The following is a 15726-nucleotide window of genomic DNA, read 5'->3' as shown; positions in this document are numbered from 1 at the left end:
TTTCATTTGATCTGGGTGTCTGTCTTTAAAGTGATTTGTTAGTTTGGTGTGTTTCCTCCTTTTGATGTCGCCACGTCTCAGTGCTTTTATGAAGAGAGCGCATCTGCGCACCTTTCGGATAGCGCATCAAGAACCGGGTTGATCGGGTACTCGGTACCACCTGTACTTAAAAAAACCTTGTAACGTAACGTTTTAATTTTTTTTGTACCGACTTGGTACCGAAGTACCGGGTCTTTTGACAACACTAGCATGCACTAAAAAAGTTGACAGAATGCACATTCCGTACTTGTTTTGCACTACTTCAGTTACATATACCTATGTTCATTTAATAAAAAGCAGTAAAGTGATCACTTGGTGTAGATTTTTTTTAACTGCTTAAATTTGCACTAAACATTTAGTATTTACTTTGTAACAATAGCTGTTCAATCTAAATTGTTTTTGTTGTTTTTTTAATGGGGGCAAAAGAAAATCCATTTTTTTTATTATTTAAAAGCAAATGCAAACATATCGAGATATATATTGAATATCGTAAAAATGTTGACAATATCGAGATATCTTTTTTTTATATATATATCGCCCAGCCCTAATGTCTACAATTCGTGTGTTATAATGAGAGGATTCGTGAGCACGCAAATTTCAGCACTGCATTGCTCAACGCTGCAAACACGTGTTACAGCCTAAATAGAAACTTTGCATGCGCTTGCACCTGTTATTCATTTATATTTTATATTAGTTCATGTTGCTTTTGTGCAATAGATGAATAACAACTTGACTCGACAGTGCGTGTGCTACATCCTTTTTACAATCTCTAGATTATAAAACACTGCATTCTGTCAGCAATATAATGCAGCAGTAACGTATAGAGACCTCGGCTTGTAACTATACTGTAAATAGGGCTGCTCGATTATGGCAAATACAATAGAATAAAAAGATACAAATGAAACAAACTGTGCTTTGATGTTTTTTTATGCAAGTCTCAAGCAGTTTACAGCCTAATACAGAAATGAATAATCAAATGTAAAATAAAACAGCATAGTCTTCACTGTAAGAAAGAAACTTTTTTGTTTCTTATTAAAGCTACAAAAGTTCTTCAGTCAAGAGCAGTGAGTGATTTTGAATGTGTCTTTTGTTGTTTGATTTATTAATCAAACTAATTAATAAATAAATTAAATTAAATTTACAAATAAATTAAAATTAACACACAGTCGCAGCAGGAAAATAGCCCGCTGTCACTTTAAGAGCCACACGGATCCAATTTACCATTACACGCGTATTTTCATTCTCAACTCTTTACGTTCATTTATTACATGACCGACGAAGGTATACATGAATAGTCACTAATGTGTAAATTTTGACACATTTTTGCGTGTATTTGACTGTTTAGGCACGCACCTTGAGCTAAAAGATGACTCCACATGTCCGTGTTCTGTTCCGTCTCTGAGCGCATATATCTTCCTGAGGAGCAGCGCAAGCTCTCTTTCACGCTTTTAAAAACATGAATAAATATACTTCTATAAATTAAGCACGTCCCATTTTGCAAAAGTCACGTTACATGATTTTACTGATTTGCACGTGAAATTGGGCTTTTATGGAGGAACGAAAGCGCAGGAAAGGGGGCGGAATGGGGCACAATAACTGTTTTATCTCGATTATTATATTTTCATAATCGTTGGAGGCCAAAATCGAAATCGAAACTGTTTTTGGATTAATTGCACAGCCCTACTAATTACTATTTTGAAAATTATAACGCGTTAAATTACTCCATTACTAAAAAAGTAATCAAATTACAGTAATGCGTTACTAAGTAATGCGTTACTGCCCAACACTGCTACTGAAAGATGCATTTAAGTTAGTAGCATTCCCATGTGAAGTTAAAACCCACCAATTCTTCTGAGGCAGCATACTAAACAAAATGGCACCTAACTCACTGATTTGAAACAATGTAAACAGTCAACAGCTCTATTAAAGCACATTACACAAATGGCACACAAATACACAAGCTCTGACACTCACAGTTGCACTAATCAGATGTTAGCATGATGCTAAGCTAATGAACTAATACTCTAAAGACCTTTTCACATAACTTGCATCAAGTTTCCCCATTGTATGATACTCTATGAATTTATGACAGCTACAGAGTTACGTTCGATACTGGCTGTCCGCCAGTCAAGCTATTTCTAAACTATTTCAGCTTTGACCCCGTTTGCTGCTGACTTGTCATTCTTTACAATCACTATTCCAAATTTGTCCGTAAGTATGTGGCTGTCACACATAATTTTGCCACACTAATGCTGTTTTTTGGAGCACAAAGCAGCAAGAAAAAAGTTTTAAAACTGTCAAACTTCATAAGGAGATCTTGAATGCCTCATAATTTCCTTTTATTCATCTATATTTGCCTTATTTGTTTTATTTTTAATGCTTTCACATCCTTTGTTTGCTGTCATCTGACCTTTGTTAGGCTCATCTTGTCTGCATGTAATTGTCAACATTAGTATGTTGCACAGCTTTAAAAAAATAATAATAATAATAAGTAAAAAGGTGACAGCTCCTTTTTCCTTTCTTTGATGCAACAAAGCCATTGGCAGATCTATTTGTGCACACGTCCCACTTTGTTGCTTCCCAGAAAAACTGCCCTTTCGTGGAACTCCAGCATTTTTTAAGGAGGTGAAAATGGCGCATGACGCATTATTTCTTCAGGAACATATTTGGAGAAATGTAGCATTACATCACTTGCACACCAATGGATCCTCTGCAGTGAATGGGTGCCGTCAGAATGAGAGTCTAAACAGCTGATAAAAATGTCACAATAATCCAGAAGTAATCAACAAGACTCCAGTCCACCAATTAATATCCTACGAAGTGAAAAGCTACGGGTTTGTAAGAAACAAATCCAACATTAAAGGTGTAGTAAGCAATTGTTTGTTTGGGTATTGACTTACATTTTCAACAGTGTTTCTCAGAAATCACTTACTGTACCTTTAGGGCATTTTAACTTTAAACCATCACTTCTGGCCAAAATATGAGTCCTTAATTCACAGTAATGCTTCCTCCCTGTTGTCCTCTCACATCAAAATCCACAACCATATTTGTTTAGAACTGTTTTGGACTGTTTTCACTTCAAAATCAAATCACATCAAACAGTACTTGATCTGTGCATATTTCTCTTCTGATTCGGCTGAGACCCTTTTTTAGCTAGAGAAAGCAATATTATGAATAGAGTATTCATATTTAAGCCAGGAGCAACGATTTAAAGTTAAAAATCTTAATGACAGATTTGTTTCTTACACACAGCTTTTCACTTCACAAGATGTTAATTGATGGACTGGAGTCGTGTGGATTAATTGTGGATTATTGTGATGTTTTCATCAGCTGTTTGGACTCTCATTCTGACGGTACCCATTCACTGCAGAGGATCCATTGGTGAGCAAGTGATGTAATGCTACATTTCTCCAAATCTGCTCTAACGAAGAAAAAACTCTTCTACATCTTAGATGGCCTGAGGGTGAGTACATTTTCAGCAAATTTACAACTTTTGGGCGAACTATACCTTTAAGAAACACAACAAATACATAGCTCACATGAATAGAGTAAAACAGTTTTTAGATTTTTCATCAGATTGAATGTCTTTTTGTTAATTTTTGCCATCTTGAATTAGCTTTTTCATTCAAGTTCATCTAAGATTGTCAGGTTTTGGACCAAGTTTGAATTTTTGAATAGGATGAACCACAAATATTATTCTTCTGCCAATAAATAGCCAATTCAATCACAGTTGCACACCTGTATTTTAATGAGCCAAGATGAGACATTGCTTGACAACCACAAACAACATTCAGTTATTATGTCTATACCAGACACACAAGACAACATGCTAAATCTAAACGACTCCCATTATAATTAATGAAGCTGTCTACACTGAAAGCCCCCATCTGCGACAGTTTTCAGACTGCTGTAAGAAGTTGCATCATGGATATTCTGTAGCATAAAGAGTATGGCAGAATTTCAACCGTCGCACTTTATATACAATTTTACCACCCAGCCCTGCACATAACATCCTCACTGTGCTCTTCAAATCATACTAAAATCCATAACAATAAACGCCGCATGAACAGACAAGGATATCGGAAAATGTCAACTATAGACGCCCACCAATCTTTTATCCTCAATTTAATGAGCCAAGATGAGACATTGCTTGACAACCACAAACAACATTCAGTTATTATGTCTATACCAGACACACAAGACAACATGCTAAATCTAAACGACTCCCATTATAATTAATGAAGCTGTCTACACTGAAAGCCCCCATCTGCGACAGTTTTCAGACTGTTGTAAGAAGTTTCATCATGGATATTCTGTGGCATAAAGAGTATGGCAGAATTTCAACCGTCGCACGTTATATACAATTTTACCACCCAGCCCTGCACATAACATCCTCACTGTGCTCTTCAAATCATACTAAAATCCATAACAATAAACGTCGCATGAACAGACAAGGATATCGGAAAATGTCAACTATAGACGCCCACCAATCTTTTATCCTCAACCGCTAATCTGAACAGTCTGACAATAGCCACAATTTATTTGCCTCTATTTCCACTCAGCCTTGCGGCATTTCCAGCAACGTTTTGAGATTTTTATTACGGTTGTCAGTTTGTCTTTGGCAGACGTGACGGTATAATTCATACATCATCAGAAACTCAGTTTGGAGAGCTGTATCTGGCTGCTTCGGTAATGAAGGTGTGCAGAGAAGACGCAGAGACCGATTTGCGGTACACTGCCACACAGAGATAGAGATACAATTATCTCTCTGACTTCGCTCAGAGCGTAAACGCTTGGCTGTAACATCCCATTTCACCAACTCCAGGAATGAAATCGAAAGTTATGGTTCTGGAGAAAAAGTGCGAGGTTTATTTTGCAAAAGTGGTAAATAAAATCTCTTGAGTTAGTGATAGGGAATGAATGATGGACAGAACTTTGAGTCTCACCCTCTGTGTTTTGCGCCGAGATTTGGGTGATGATAACGAGCAAGCCAATCACCAACCCCGATCGCCACCAGCGCCTCCTCATCTTCAGTTACTGCCTACTGCCAACCCACCTGCAGAAAAACAGAGAGATGGTTTAATTTTAAAGTCCAAAACACCAATATATCACTGTTAACTGTGTAGCACTTGACAACCTAACAGAAGTATTACAAAATACATAAAATACTCAGTTTAAAAATCAACAGAAAAATGTGGTGTAATGCTGCATTCATACTGATGATTTCTACATATCAAGATTAGGCATATTGGTCAAACACTTCATCTAAGACTTCATTCTTGACACCAGTGGATGCTCGATGCCCAACACACACACACACACACACATTCTTCTGCAGAAGTCAATACATTTCTCACAGCAACTTCAGCTACAAATTCAGTCAAAATCAGACAAGTCTGTCAGTTAAACTGGCATGTGGATATTGGGTCAAAGTTTCAGGCACAGTAACCAATGAGTGCACTCTGAAATAACACTTGCTAATCCCAAAATGCAAGTTACATAGCAACAAAAAAGGTAGAAAAGATATAAAGGATGAAATACAGTAGGAACTATGGGCAGTTTTGGACCTGTGGATTTATAAAAAAATAAAAAAAAACTTTGTATTTAATTTGTCTACTTACAATGTCTTAAAAGTGGACAATACATGCAGAATTCTGTCATTTTTGACATTTTTTTAAAAGTCCCCTGTCTTGCAAAGGCTAGTTTCATAACTAGCATTTTATGAGTTCCGAAAAAAAACCTGCAAAAATTAAAAAAAGAAATAAAATCTCATAAATAAATTTAGGGATGCACCGAATATTTGGCAACCGAAATTATTCGGCCGAAAATAGCAAAAAAAATGCAATGGTGAAAAAAAATGGCAAAATAGGTCTACATGGGGGAAAAATGTGAAAAACCGTGTTCGGTATTCGGCCTTCGGCCCAGTGTTTCATTTTGTTCGGCTTCGGCCAAGAATTTTCATTTCGGTGCATCCCTAAATAAATTCTCATAAATCAAATTTCATAAATAAAAATTGTGTAATATTTTAAGACTAAAGTCTGAGTCAAGGGTAAAAAAAAAAAATAGATATAAAGGCATCTCAAAAGCAGCTAAAATAAATGATGAAGGCAAAGTTTAACTCTTTTGCCTTCATTTGTTTTTGCTGTAAAAAGATTTAAAAATAAATTAATAAAATATAATTTCAATAAAAACTCTATCTAGCTGATATATTTTCTCAATTCACCCACCATTTGGACCCTGGGTATGACTACTGGAAAACAATTCTCATTATAATGCCATTCTCAGAAATACAGATTTACTCTACTTTGCTTTGAAAGGGTTTGATGCGCAAGGACAGATATTACTTGACTTTGTACAAATATACACATGGGATTACAGCATTCATTTGTGCGTGTGTGTGTGTCCCGTCGTGAGGCTGGCTGTCTCAACGGTTGCTGCCTACACGCAGAGGTTGATGTAGAGATAAACTTAAAAAACAGGTGTCTCCATTTGATCTGTCATACTCACAATCTCTACGATGTGCCTGCGGCAGCCATATAAGCCACTGAAACGGCTTTAAAACCATACACTGATGTGCGTCAACACAGTCATCTAAATACAACATCAGACCACGTCGCCACCACTGTCAGATTCTCTATTCCCAAAAGAGAGCAAGTCTCTGGAGCCTGATGGGTGAAAATGATAGTTCCCACTTTAACATTTCTACAGAGTGTTCAACAACTGTGACAATACAAAACAAGAAGGGCTAAAGAACTTGCTAACGCTGTCTTTCATGTTCTCTGCTTTGATGTGGAGGTTTGAGGAGCGTAAGCAAGGTCCAAAATTAACTTTCTGCCAATGACGGGTGAACTGAGAGAATTTTACATGGGTAAATATTTCGTACTGACCATGAAACTGTAGTTTTTCATTGCAATACCAAAAATAACTAGATATGTCAGTGCATTTTATGAACAAAAAATAAGTGGTGCCAGTGCCAGTGAAACAGCTGCATCCTCAAGGGACCAGCATAAGATGTATGGTTATGTACTGTATATGGTTGCAAGGGCATCCTGGTTGGCTGCAAGGCAGTCTGAGCAATCAATTTCAATCAAAGTTTATGGAATCTGATAAAATGAAAGCATTTGGAATTATCTGTTAATACTTTCAAATAACAGAATATTTTACGCAACCTCTGGTCATGAAGTCTAACTTACACTACATTGACACTGAATCATAATTAACCATATAAAACCCATTTGATATGCATATTTTGTTTATTTGTTATATGCATTAAAGTGTTTGCTAAATGATTAAATGTAAATGAAATGAAATGTAAATGCACTATACTGTATATTTTGCCCCCACAATAAAAACTAGCTTTTACTGTTTCATAAAATTAAGCATTTACTGTAAATATCATCTTATTATTTTTGGTAGATATAGAGTGACAACTGATAATTATATGCATTTTATGAAAGTAGTCAGCTATACTGTTATAAAGATCTCACTGATTTACATTACAAGCTATGAGCATTTCATCTTACTTTTTGGCTATATGAATATCAGCAACAGCATCAAATTGCATATTTTTGCTCAGTTTGGGCCTCTGAATAAAATTGAGTTGCTTTTTTTCCCTCCTTGAGCATGAGCTTCATATTCTCACTATATCATACATAAAAGCCTGATGTAGCAAATATGATACACAAAAATGCATATGCTATTTTTAGATTTATATATATATATATATATATATATAGGTTTAATAAACTGTTCCATTTAAAAAAAAAAATAGATTTTTTTCTGACTGACTATATTATTTCAAATGTCAGGCTTTACAGTGTTAAGAAACCCAAAGACACCCCAAAATGTAGCTAAGAGATTGAAATCAGTCAAAATGACTGAATCAAACATGTTTGTGTGCCTGCAACTGAGAGTGAAACTTACATCAAGTCCAACAGATGTCTTTTTCAAAGAATGGATGAGTAGGTCATATTATTTTATTTTGCTTTACAAAAGCCTATATTGCAAAAGGTTGTGCTGACAAATAGGTCTTAGTGCATTTCTGAGTATTTGGGATCAAGCAACAAAAACAGACTCACCACCAAAACCCAACGTGCACTGTTGCTTATGCTATGATCCTGCTAATCAGTGCTGTGCTGCTTGCACATGAAGTGTGGATACTGCAACTTTATATGGCCAATATATGCATTTCTTCACATGTTGCAGATACAAGATGAAATAAGAGATTTTAAGAATAAACTCTAGACAGCTATCTAGACACACAATGTCAAACAGCTTTTGCATATGTGAAAGCACACTCTCAGAAGCAGGTAGTTCAGACATGGAGGACATCTCTCTGCCTTTCTTCTCTATGAGAAATGATTCATCATTTGCTTTCAACATGCATTTTTCCTTCACTATCTCTGTCCTTTAATCAAAGTATAATACACACAGTCTCAAGCTCAGAGTCCTTTCTAAGCCTCATTAACAGTCATGGCAACAGACACCGCTTTCCCCGGCTGCTATCAGGACCCTTTAGACATGCTGGAATCTGTCTATATATCACAAACTTTCCTCTAGATTTATTCCCTTCACTTTTTCTACACCTTGCACGTGTATCTGTGAAAAGGAGGGACAGCTGAAACGGCTCTGTGGTGACTGTTTCATTATGGAATTGTTATGGAATGACACACATTACAACCCACAGAAACCAATCGAGAAACAGACACGCTGTAGTGGAGATAGTAGAGAAATAATTCACCCCAACAAAATAATAAAATAAATAAATAAATAAAAAATGATTACAACTATTTAGGCTGCATTTAGGGAATGCACAAACTGATAAAATGTGTAACTTGAAGGCAATGTAAGTTACTTTGGATAAAAGCATTTTTCAATGTTGTTTTTCAAAGGATTTTTCAATGTTGTGAAAACAAAGATCATTTTAGCATGTTATACAGAACAAATATAATTTCAGTTTTTGTACTTCAAAATTTCAGGTAAAATTCAATGTGTTAATTGCCATTTCTTTGTAAAATTACTAGCAATTTCTGTGTGAAATTTTTTTCAGTGTGAAAAATTCAACTAAATAAATACATTCAATATTAATCACTTGATGCCAGAAATCCCAAATTAAGAGGACAGACGGATGACTGTTTAAATGAACATCAGATGACCAGATATGAAATGCATATCAGATTAAGAGCCACATTTGAAAGTAATCCAAATTGAATGCCAAATATAAAATTGGATCTCATAAGTGTTTTTGCTTACTTGCATGCCAAAATCGACCAAGATATCTGTGGGGGGAAAAAACAACAACAAAAATACTTTATGCTGTGGTTGACAGCATAAATGCTGCCTTAGAATGACAGCATTCCAGTTATTAAGGCTGAAGGTGCTCAATAAATCAAATAGCAATTATAGCTATTATAAGTGAAGATGCTGTTCTCTGCTACACTTTCCTATAAAATAGTGCGTGTATATGACTTTTGGTTCTCTCTCTCTATATAACTTTTGGTTCATTCACTAACCAGATAAATAAACCAAAAATCATGACTGGCTCAGACTGGCAAAAAAAATGACACACTAGATGCAAAGATTCTATATTTTGTTGCTGAATATCCTGTTTTTCTCAGAAATGAATGTATCCTGTTTCTGTCAGAAATGCATGAATTGTAGAGAGGACATTTGACAACAATGTAGCAAACTACTGTCTGAAACGTGTATCATTTCATAAGCAGTATGAAGTGATTCACATACTATTTGAAAGACTAGTCATTAGTAGTTCAAATTCAGTGTATACAGTGAAGTATGCTGTAAGCAGTACTCTAGTATTCCATTCCGAACAAAGCCAGTGAAGCACTCTTTAGCAGACATGGATCATTCACATTTCATTCATGAAGTGGGTGTGTTTTCTATTAACCAGCTGGTCTACACTACACTTAGCCCTCATGACTGCATTCACTTTGTTTAGCTACATATTTAAAACAACACAGGGACTGAATAATCTTCTGTCATCTTGAGAGCAGATTGAAACCTGCAGCCCGTCCTGCTGCTGGAGTAACAGCGAGTGGTGCAAGTTTGATCAGCCCTTAAATGCATCATTATTGTGCTGCCTGTAATGTTCTATTATTCCAACAACACTCTTCAAATTCTCAGCCAGCGTTTCTTAAGAAGAGCACAGATGGCTGGGCAGGGTTTTATTATCAAGGGTCTATGCATCTTTCACAGTAACATTTGATATCAAAGTACAAAGCTGCTGGATTTCCGGAAGGATCCAAAGACCTCTGAACAAGCTGCCTCCTGCTGTCAAAATTACCCAGCAGACATGAAGTTCCTAAACACCAACCCCGACAGCAAACGTTTTACATCCAGACTGTTATCCCTCAAACCCCCGCTCTCGTAGATCTGGATTTCCTCTGATCTGTCTTGCTATCAAAAAACACACAACTGATCTCAGAATGACAACGTGGTGATTTAATTAGAATTTGTTGACCCCGAACAGAAAGAGCAATTTTTCTATTGGGATTTAAAGTATTTGCATGATTTAAACATATTGCTTTTATACTCATGAGTTATGTCTGTGAAATTATCAGTAGGGCAGATGAGGGCAAAACAAATTATTTAAATACAAATAAGCTAGAGTGATGACACTTGCTCATGCTCAGTAAAGTTCTCTCTCTCCCTGATGATCAAATAAAATAAAATAAAAATTATTTGGACAACTACTCACATACAGTAAGAATACAAAACAGCCAACGGCCTGATACAATGGGACAGGCTCCAGCATCCCCACAAACCTTAAATGAAATGAAATAAAATATATAATATAATTGGACAGCTGTGATATACAATAAGAATACAAAGCTATAAAATAAATGTGGAAATGTTTGAGGTCATATTGAGATCTCATGACTTTTGATTGCAGACTTTGCTATCTTGGCACAAAAAAGGACAATTTGAGATATTGTTAAGATCTGTTTTTAAACTGAGGAGACTGGGTTTTTGTCTCACAAGTACAATCTGAAAAGCAGGAGACTCAATTTGCTCAACAAATAATCTCACTGCTATTGGGAAAAAAACAACTGAGATGTCAAAAAGGTCTTATTTGCGATTTTTCTTTCCTATGGGCTGTAATGTTTAGGATTTTTTTTTTTCATTGCTGGCTGTTAATCTAATGAATTGTGTTTGAACTATAAGAGCATTTCTTTCTTTACTCAAGGGATGTCTCACCCTTTTTGCGTGTGGTGAAGGGTAATGGATCAAAGTGATTGGCATCACTACATTTCAGCAAAGCAATCAGGGGTAGGAAGGCCATTGCCGTTACTGTGAACTATAATATCAGCAAAGCACACCTGCCTAATAGCACCCTGCTTTTTCCACTGTCACAGGCAAATAAGAAATCAATTGAAATTGCTGACATCTCGCACTAAAACCTATTACAGTCAATGTCCGACAGTCTTTTATTCATAAAATGTTCTGTCAAGCTAAACCCCTCATCAAAGACACTTTGATGCTATGTCATGCTACTGTTTTGCATTTCTAAATAATTTAAAATGACTAAACTTCACTGACAAGCCACTCATTCACCCAGCATGCTTTCAGAAGCCACCCGAAGGATGATCACATGATGGCTAACTGATAGCCGACAGGCCTCCTTTCCAGTGAATCACCTGTCATAGATACCAAACACTGACAAGACGTTACTGAAACCTCCCAGTAAAGGTAAAATAAAATGCTGTGCTTCCTCCTGCCATAAAGAGTTTGTCTAAAAATCAAAATAATGTAATTATTTACTTGCCTTTATGTCATTCCGAAGAACAATTTACAATTTCACAGTACAAAAATAAGAGCATACAGGTTTGAAACAACATGAGCATGAATAAATAATGACAGAAATTTCATTTTTGGGTAAAATATAGTTCAACCAACAATGAATATTTGCTAAAAATGTACTCACCCTCCAGAATGTAGCTGAGTTTGTTTCTTCGTTAGAGCAGATTTGAAGAAATTTAGCATTACATCACTTGCTCACCAATGGATCCTCTGTAGTGAATGGGTACCGTCGGAATGAGAGCCAAAACAGCTGATGAAAACATCACAATAATCCACAAGTAATCCACATGACTCCAGTTCATCAATTAACATCTTGTGAGCAAAAACCTGTGTGTTTGTAGGAAAAACGTCCATCATTAAGACGTTTTTAATGTCAAACCATTGTTCTGGCCAAAATACAAGTCCATAATCAATAATATTGCTTCCTCCAGTGAAAAGGTCCTTCCTTTGTTGTCCTCTTATATCCACACACATATTTGTTTAGAACTGTTTTGGACAGTATTTGCTTGTAAACGGTGCTTGATCTGTGTATACTTTATCACTGGAGAAAGCTATATTATGGATAGAGGACTCATATTTTAGCTGGAAAGCAATGGTTTGAAGTTAAAAAAACATCTTAATGATGGATTTATTACAAACACACCTCTTTTCAATTCACAGTAGTTGTGTAGATTACTTGTTGATTATTGTGACGTTTTTATCAGCTGTTTGTACTCTCATTCTCATGGCACCCATTCACTGCAGAGGATCTATTGGTGAGCAAGTGATGTAATGCTACATTTCTCCAAATCTGATGAAGAAACAAACTCATCTACATCTTGGATGGTCTAAGGGTGATTACATTTTCAGCTAATTTTCATTTTTACTAGAGTGCTGAGGTGAACCAAAAAGAGTGAACGCTCCCAAAGACATGTTCTAAAGCACCTGTGATGGCAATCAAGCACATAGATGTGTTACTGTATGCTGGAATTTTCAACTTGTGGAAATGCATTAAAGTGTGTGTCACAAACAAGGTGGCACCCGAGCAGATGTACACAGATGTAGCAATTTTATATATTAATGAAACCTATTTATAGAGACAAACATAAAAAAACATAAACGATCTGCTATTGATAATTGCACACCTGTAAAACAAATGCTAGCATAGCAAACCAACCATTATCCTCTGCAATATGGTTGCTAGGAGACTTCAAACCAAATCAAACACCTGCAAAGATAATATTAGTGCTGCCATTTTGTTTCCATATACTTCATCTCTCAAGCATTGGGCAATGCAGCTACATTATGGTTGAAATTTGGAGATATAGTAGAATTATCCTAAATTCAACTTTGTGAGATGGAAATTACTTTTACACCTCCCCATTCAGCATAAATAAACGCTTATACGTATATAGGTTTTACTGTTGTTAGTGCTGGTATTTGTTATATGGTGATGATAACGATATCTTTTTTATTTTATGTTTGCTTATTGTCACCATTACTGTAGTTTGTGTATTGAAATGATAGTTCACCCAGAAATAACTTATGTTGTTCCAAACCTGTATGACATTCTTTCTTCTCTGGAATGTATAAGACACAGTATTTTGAGAAATGTATCAGTGTTTTTTGTCCATAAATTGGAAGTCAATGGTCACCAAAACTGTTTGATTGCCAACATTTTTCAAAATATCTTCTTTTGTGTTCTGCCGAAGAAAAAGAGTCGAATAGATATGCTCAACAAGACATCTGTAGTTGTTGGGCTATAACAAGGTGGTACTATAACATTCCAATTTTATACCCACAACATTCCTATAGTTTATTATGAAACCTACATCATTGCCTATACACAGTGAGAGCAACTTAGAAGAAAACAAAATAACTTCTGTGTGATCTATATCTTCAGAAAACTACATTCATTGGTGAGAAGTCCTTTTAGCAATCTCCACTCCAGGTCACAACATCAAACAAACCAGGGGAAATAGCACTAGAAAAGCTACATATATACAGTATAGCTGTAATATGAGTCAAGGTCATAGCACACGACAACCATATTAAAGTAAATGACAGGGTGGCTGTGGTTTGAGAACTGGGGACAGCATACTATACAAAGCAAGTGAACTGAGCTGAGGTCAAACCAGAGCAGCACCTCATTCAGACTCTATAAAGATGGACAACACATCAAGGTGTGGATCAATGAAAGGTGCAATGGAAGCATTTTAAGGGTCGTATGACTCAAAAACATTTCTATTTCATAGAGTTTTTACTTTTTATGCCAGGAAAAAAAAAAATTCTGCTCTTGAACACATATAATGTTGCACAGCAATGCAATACAGTACAAACACTGACTATAATAAGAGTAAAATTCAGCATGATAAAAATGTAAAACTGTAAACTGATTATGCAAATCTGGTAGTGGTGTCAAAACAGCTGCAAAAGTGGAGCTTTCTGCACAGTTTGTGAAAAATGGTCAAATGTGCAGTATATGTATGCTAACAAAAGGTTCATACAGTATGACGTGATAAAAATTAATATACTTTGGGAATTTTCATTGATTATACAATATCTTATATTGTTTGATAATTGCATATATAAAGTAAATCAATGTTCCCTTTAATTTGCTCTTTTTTTCTAGGCTATCAACCAGCCCATCATTTTTCAGACGTCAGAACAAAAACACTGGATCTATGACTGCCAGCTGATAGACCAATTTTCATTCTGCAACAAATAGATACCATGTTTCAGAAACCAGTTTAAGCTGATATGACCTGGCGTTAGGAGGCATCATCAACTCATCTGATCATATCCAGAAAAATACACTCCAACACACTCAATAAACACTCAAAATTACAATCAAAGGAACAGGTTGTCGACAACATTGGTTCATAACCAACCGTCATGACATCAAACGTGCACCGTATGTGACCAAGAGCTGCAATGGAGATTATTCTGGTCTGTTCACCATAAAGCTTCAGCAGATATAGTATACAAGTCATGTACACATTTTATGCAATGATGCTTTTATAGTGATGGAATATGTGAAGACCCTTAAAAACTTAAATTTGTTTGTTCCAAAGGAAAAAAAAAATAACATCATACAGGTTTGGATTTGGAACAACATAAGGGTGAGTAAATAATGACAGATTATTCATATTTGATGTGAACTATCCCTTCGACAAATAAATATTATTTTCTGTTCCCACTGCATTCAAACCAGACTGAAAGACTTTTATCTGCACTGACTGTCATTACTTGAATGTGATAAAATCAGATACATTGGTTACTATAGTACTGATGTAGGCATCTTCTGCTACCAGACGCAGAAAGCTGGCAGTATGGAGACAGCTGACAGAAAGCTTGAAATCTGCTTATCTACACCACGGAATTTCACCACGAAACTGAACTGATGCTCTACTAGAGTAATAATATCTGGCACTACAGAGAAAACCTCTCAAACGCAAGAGCTGCCATGGTGAAAAAAAACCACCATGGTGCATCTGGTCTCATTAGAAAAACAGTGATTGCAACTGGCACATATGACAGAGTTTGAATGTTTGACCCTTTAGATGGACTAATAGCTTGTGCAAGAACATCTCTTCTGAAAGGCTTCTAAAAACATCTACCCTAGAGTGAAGAGATGAGGCATTCGTCCTCTCACTCGCACACACAGCACACTTTTTTTAAAGGGGTCATATGATGCGATTTCAAGTGTTTCTTTTTCTTTGGAGTGTTACAAGCTGTTCGTGAATAGATAAGATCCCTAAAGTTGCAAAGACTAAAGTCTCAAACCCAAAGATATATTCTTTATAAAAGTTAAGACTGGTCCACGCCCACCTAAAACGCCTCGTTTAAACACGCCCCCACATGTCTACGTCACGATGTGGGAAGATTTGC

The 15726-nt window shown here is 36.0% G+C and overlaps 1 protein-coding gene across 1 annotated transcript in view; it reads right to left on the bottom strand.

Annotated features, from left to right (window-relative positions):
- The window catches only part of LOC107719223 (protocadherin-15-like), a 217308-nt gene that overhangs the window by 189246 nt on the left and 12336 nt on the right, over positions 1-15726 (bottom strand). Inside the window, exon 2 of the mRNA XM_016526598.1 lies at positions 4986-5095. Within this exon, the coding sequence (XP_016382084.1) occupies positions 4986-5067 (82 nt within the window). The 5' untranslated portion in view covers positions 5068-5095. The remainder of the gene's footprint in view (positions 1-4985; positions 5096-15726) is intronic.

This window comes from Sinocyclocheilus rhinocerous, unplaced genomic scaffold, assembly GCF_001515625.1.
Source record: "Sinocyclocheilus rhinocerous isolate Xijiao unplaced genomic scaffold, SAMN03320098_v1.1 scaffold513, whole genome shotgun sequence".
NCBI lineage: Eukaryota > Metazoa > Chordata > Actinopteri > Cypriniformes > Cyprinidae > Sinocyclocheilus > Sinocyclocheilus rhinocerous.
Note: the sequence above shows the minus strand (reverse complement) of the source record. Positions and strands in the feature narration are given on the sequence as shown.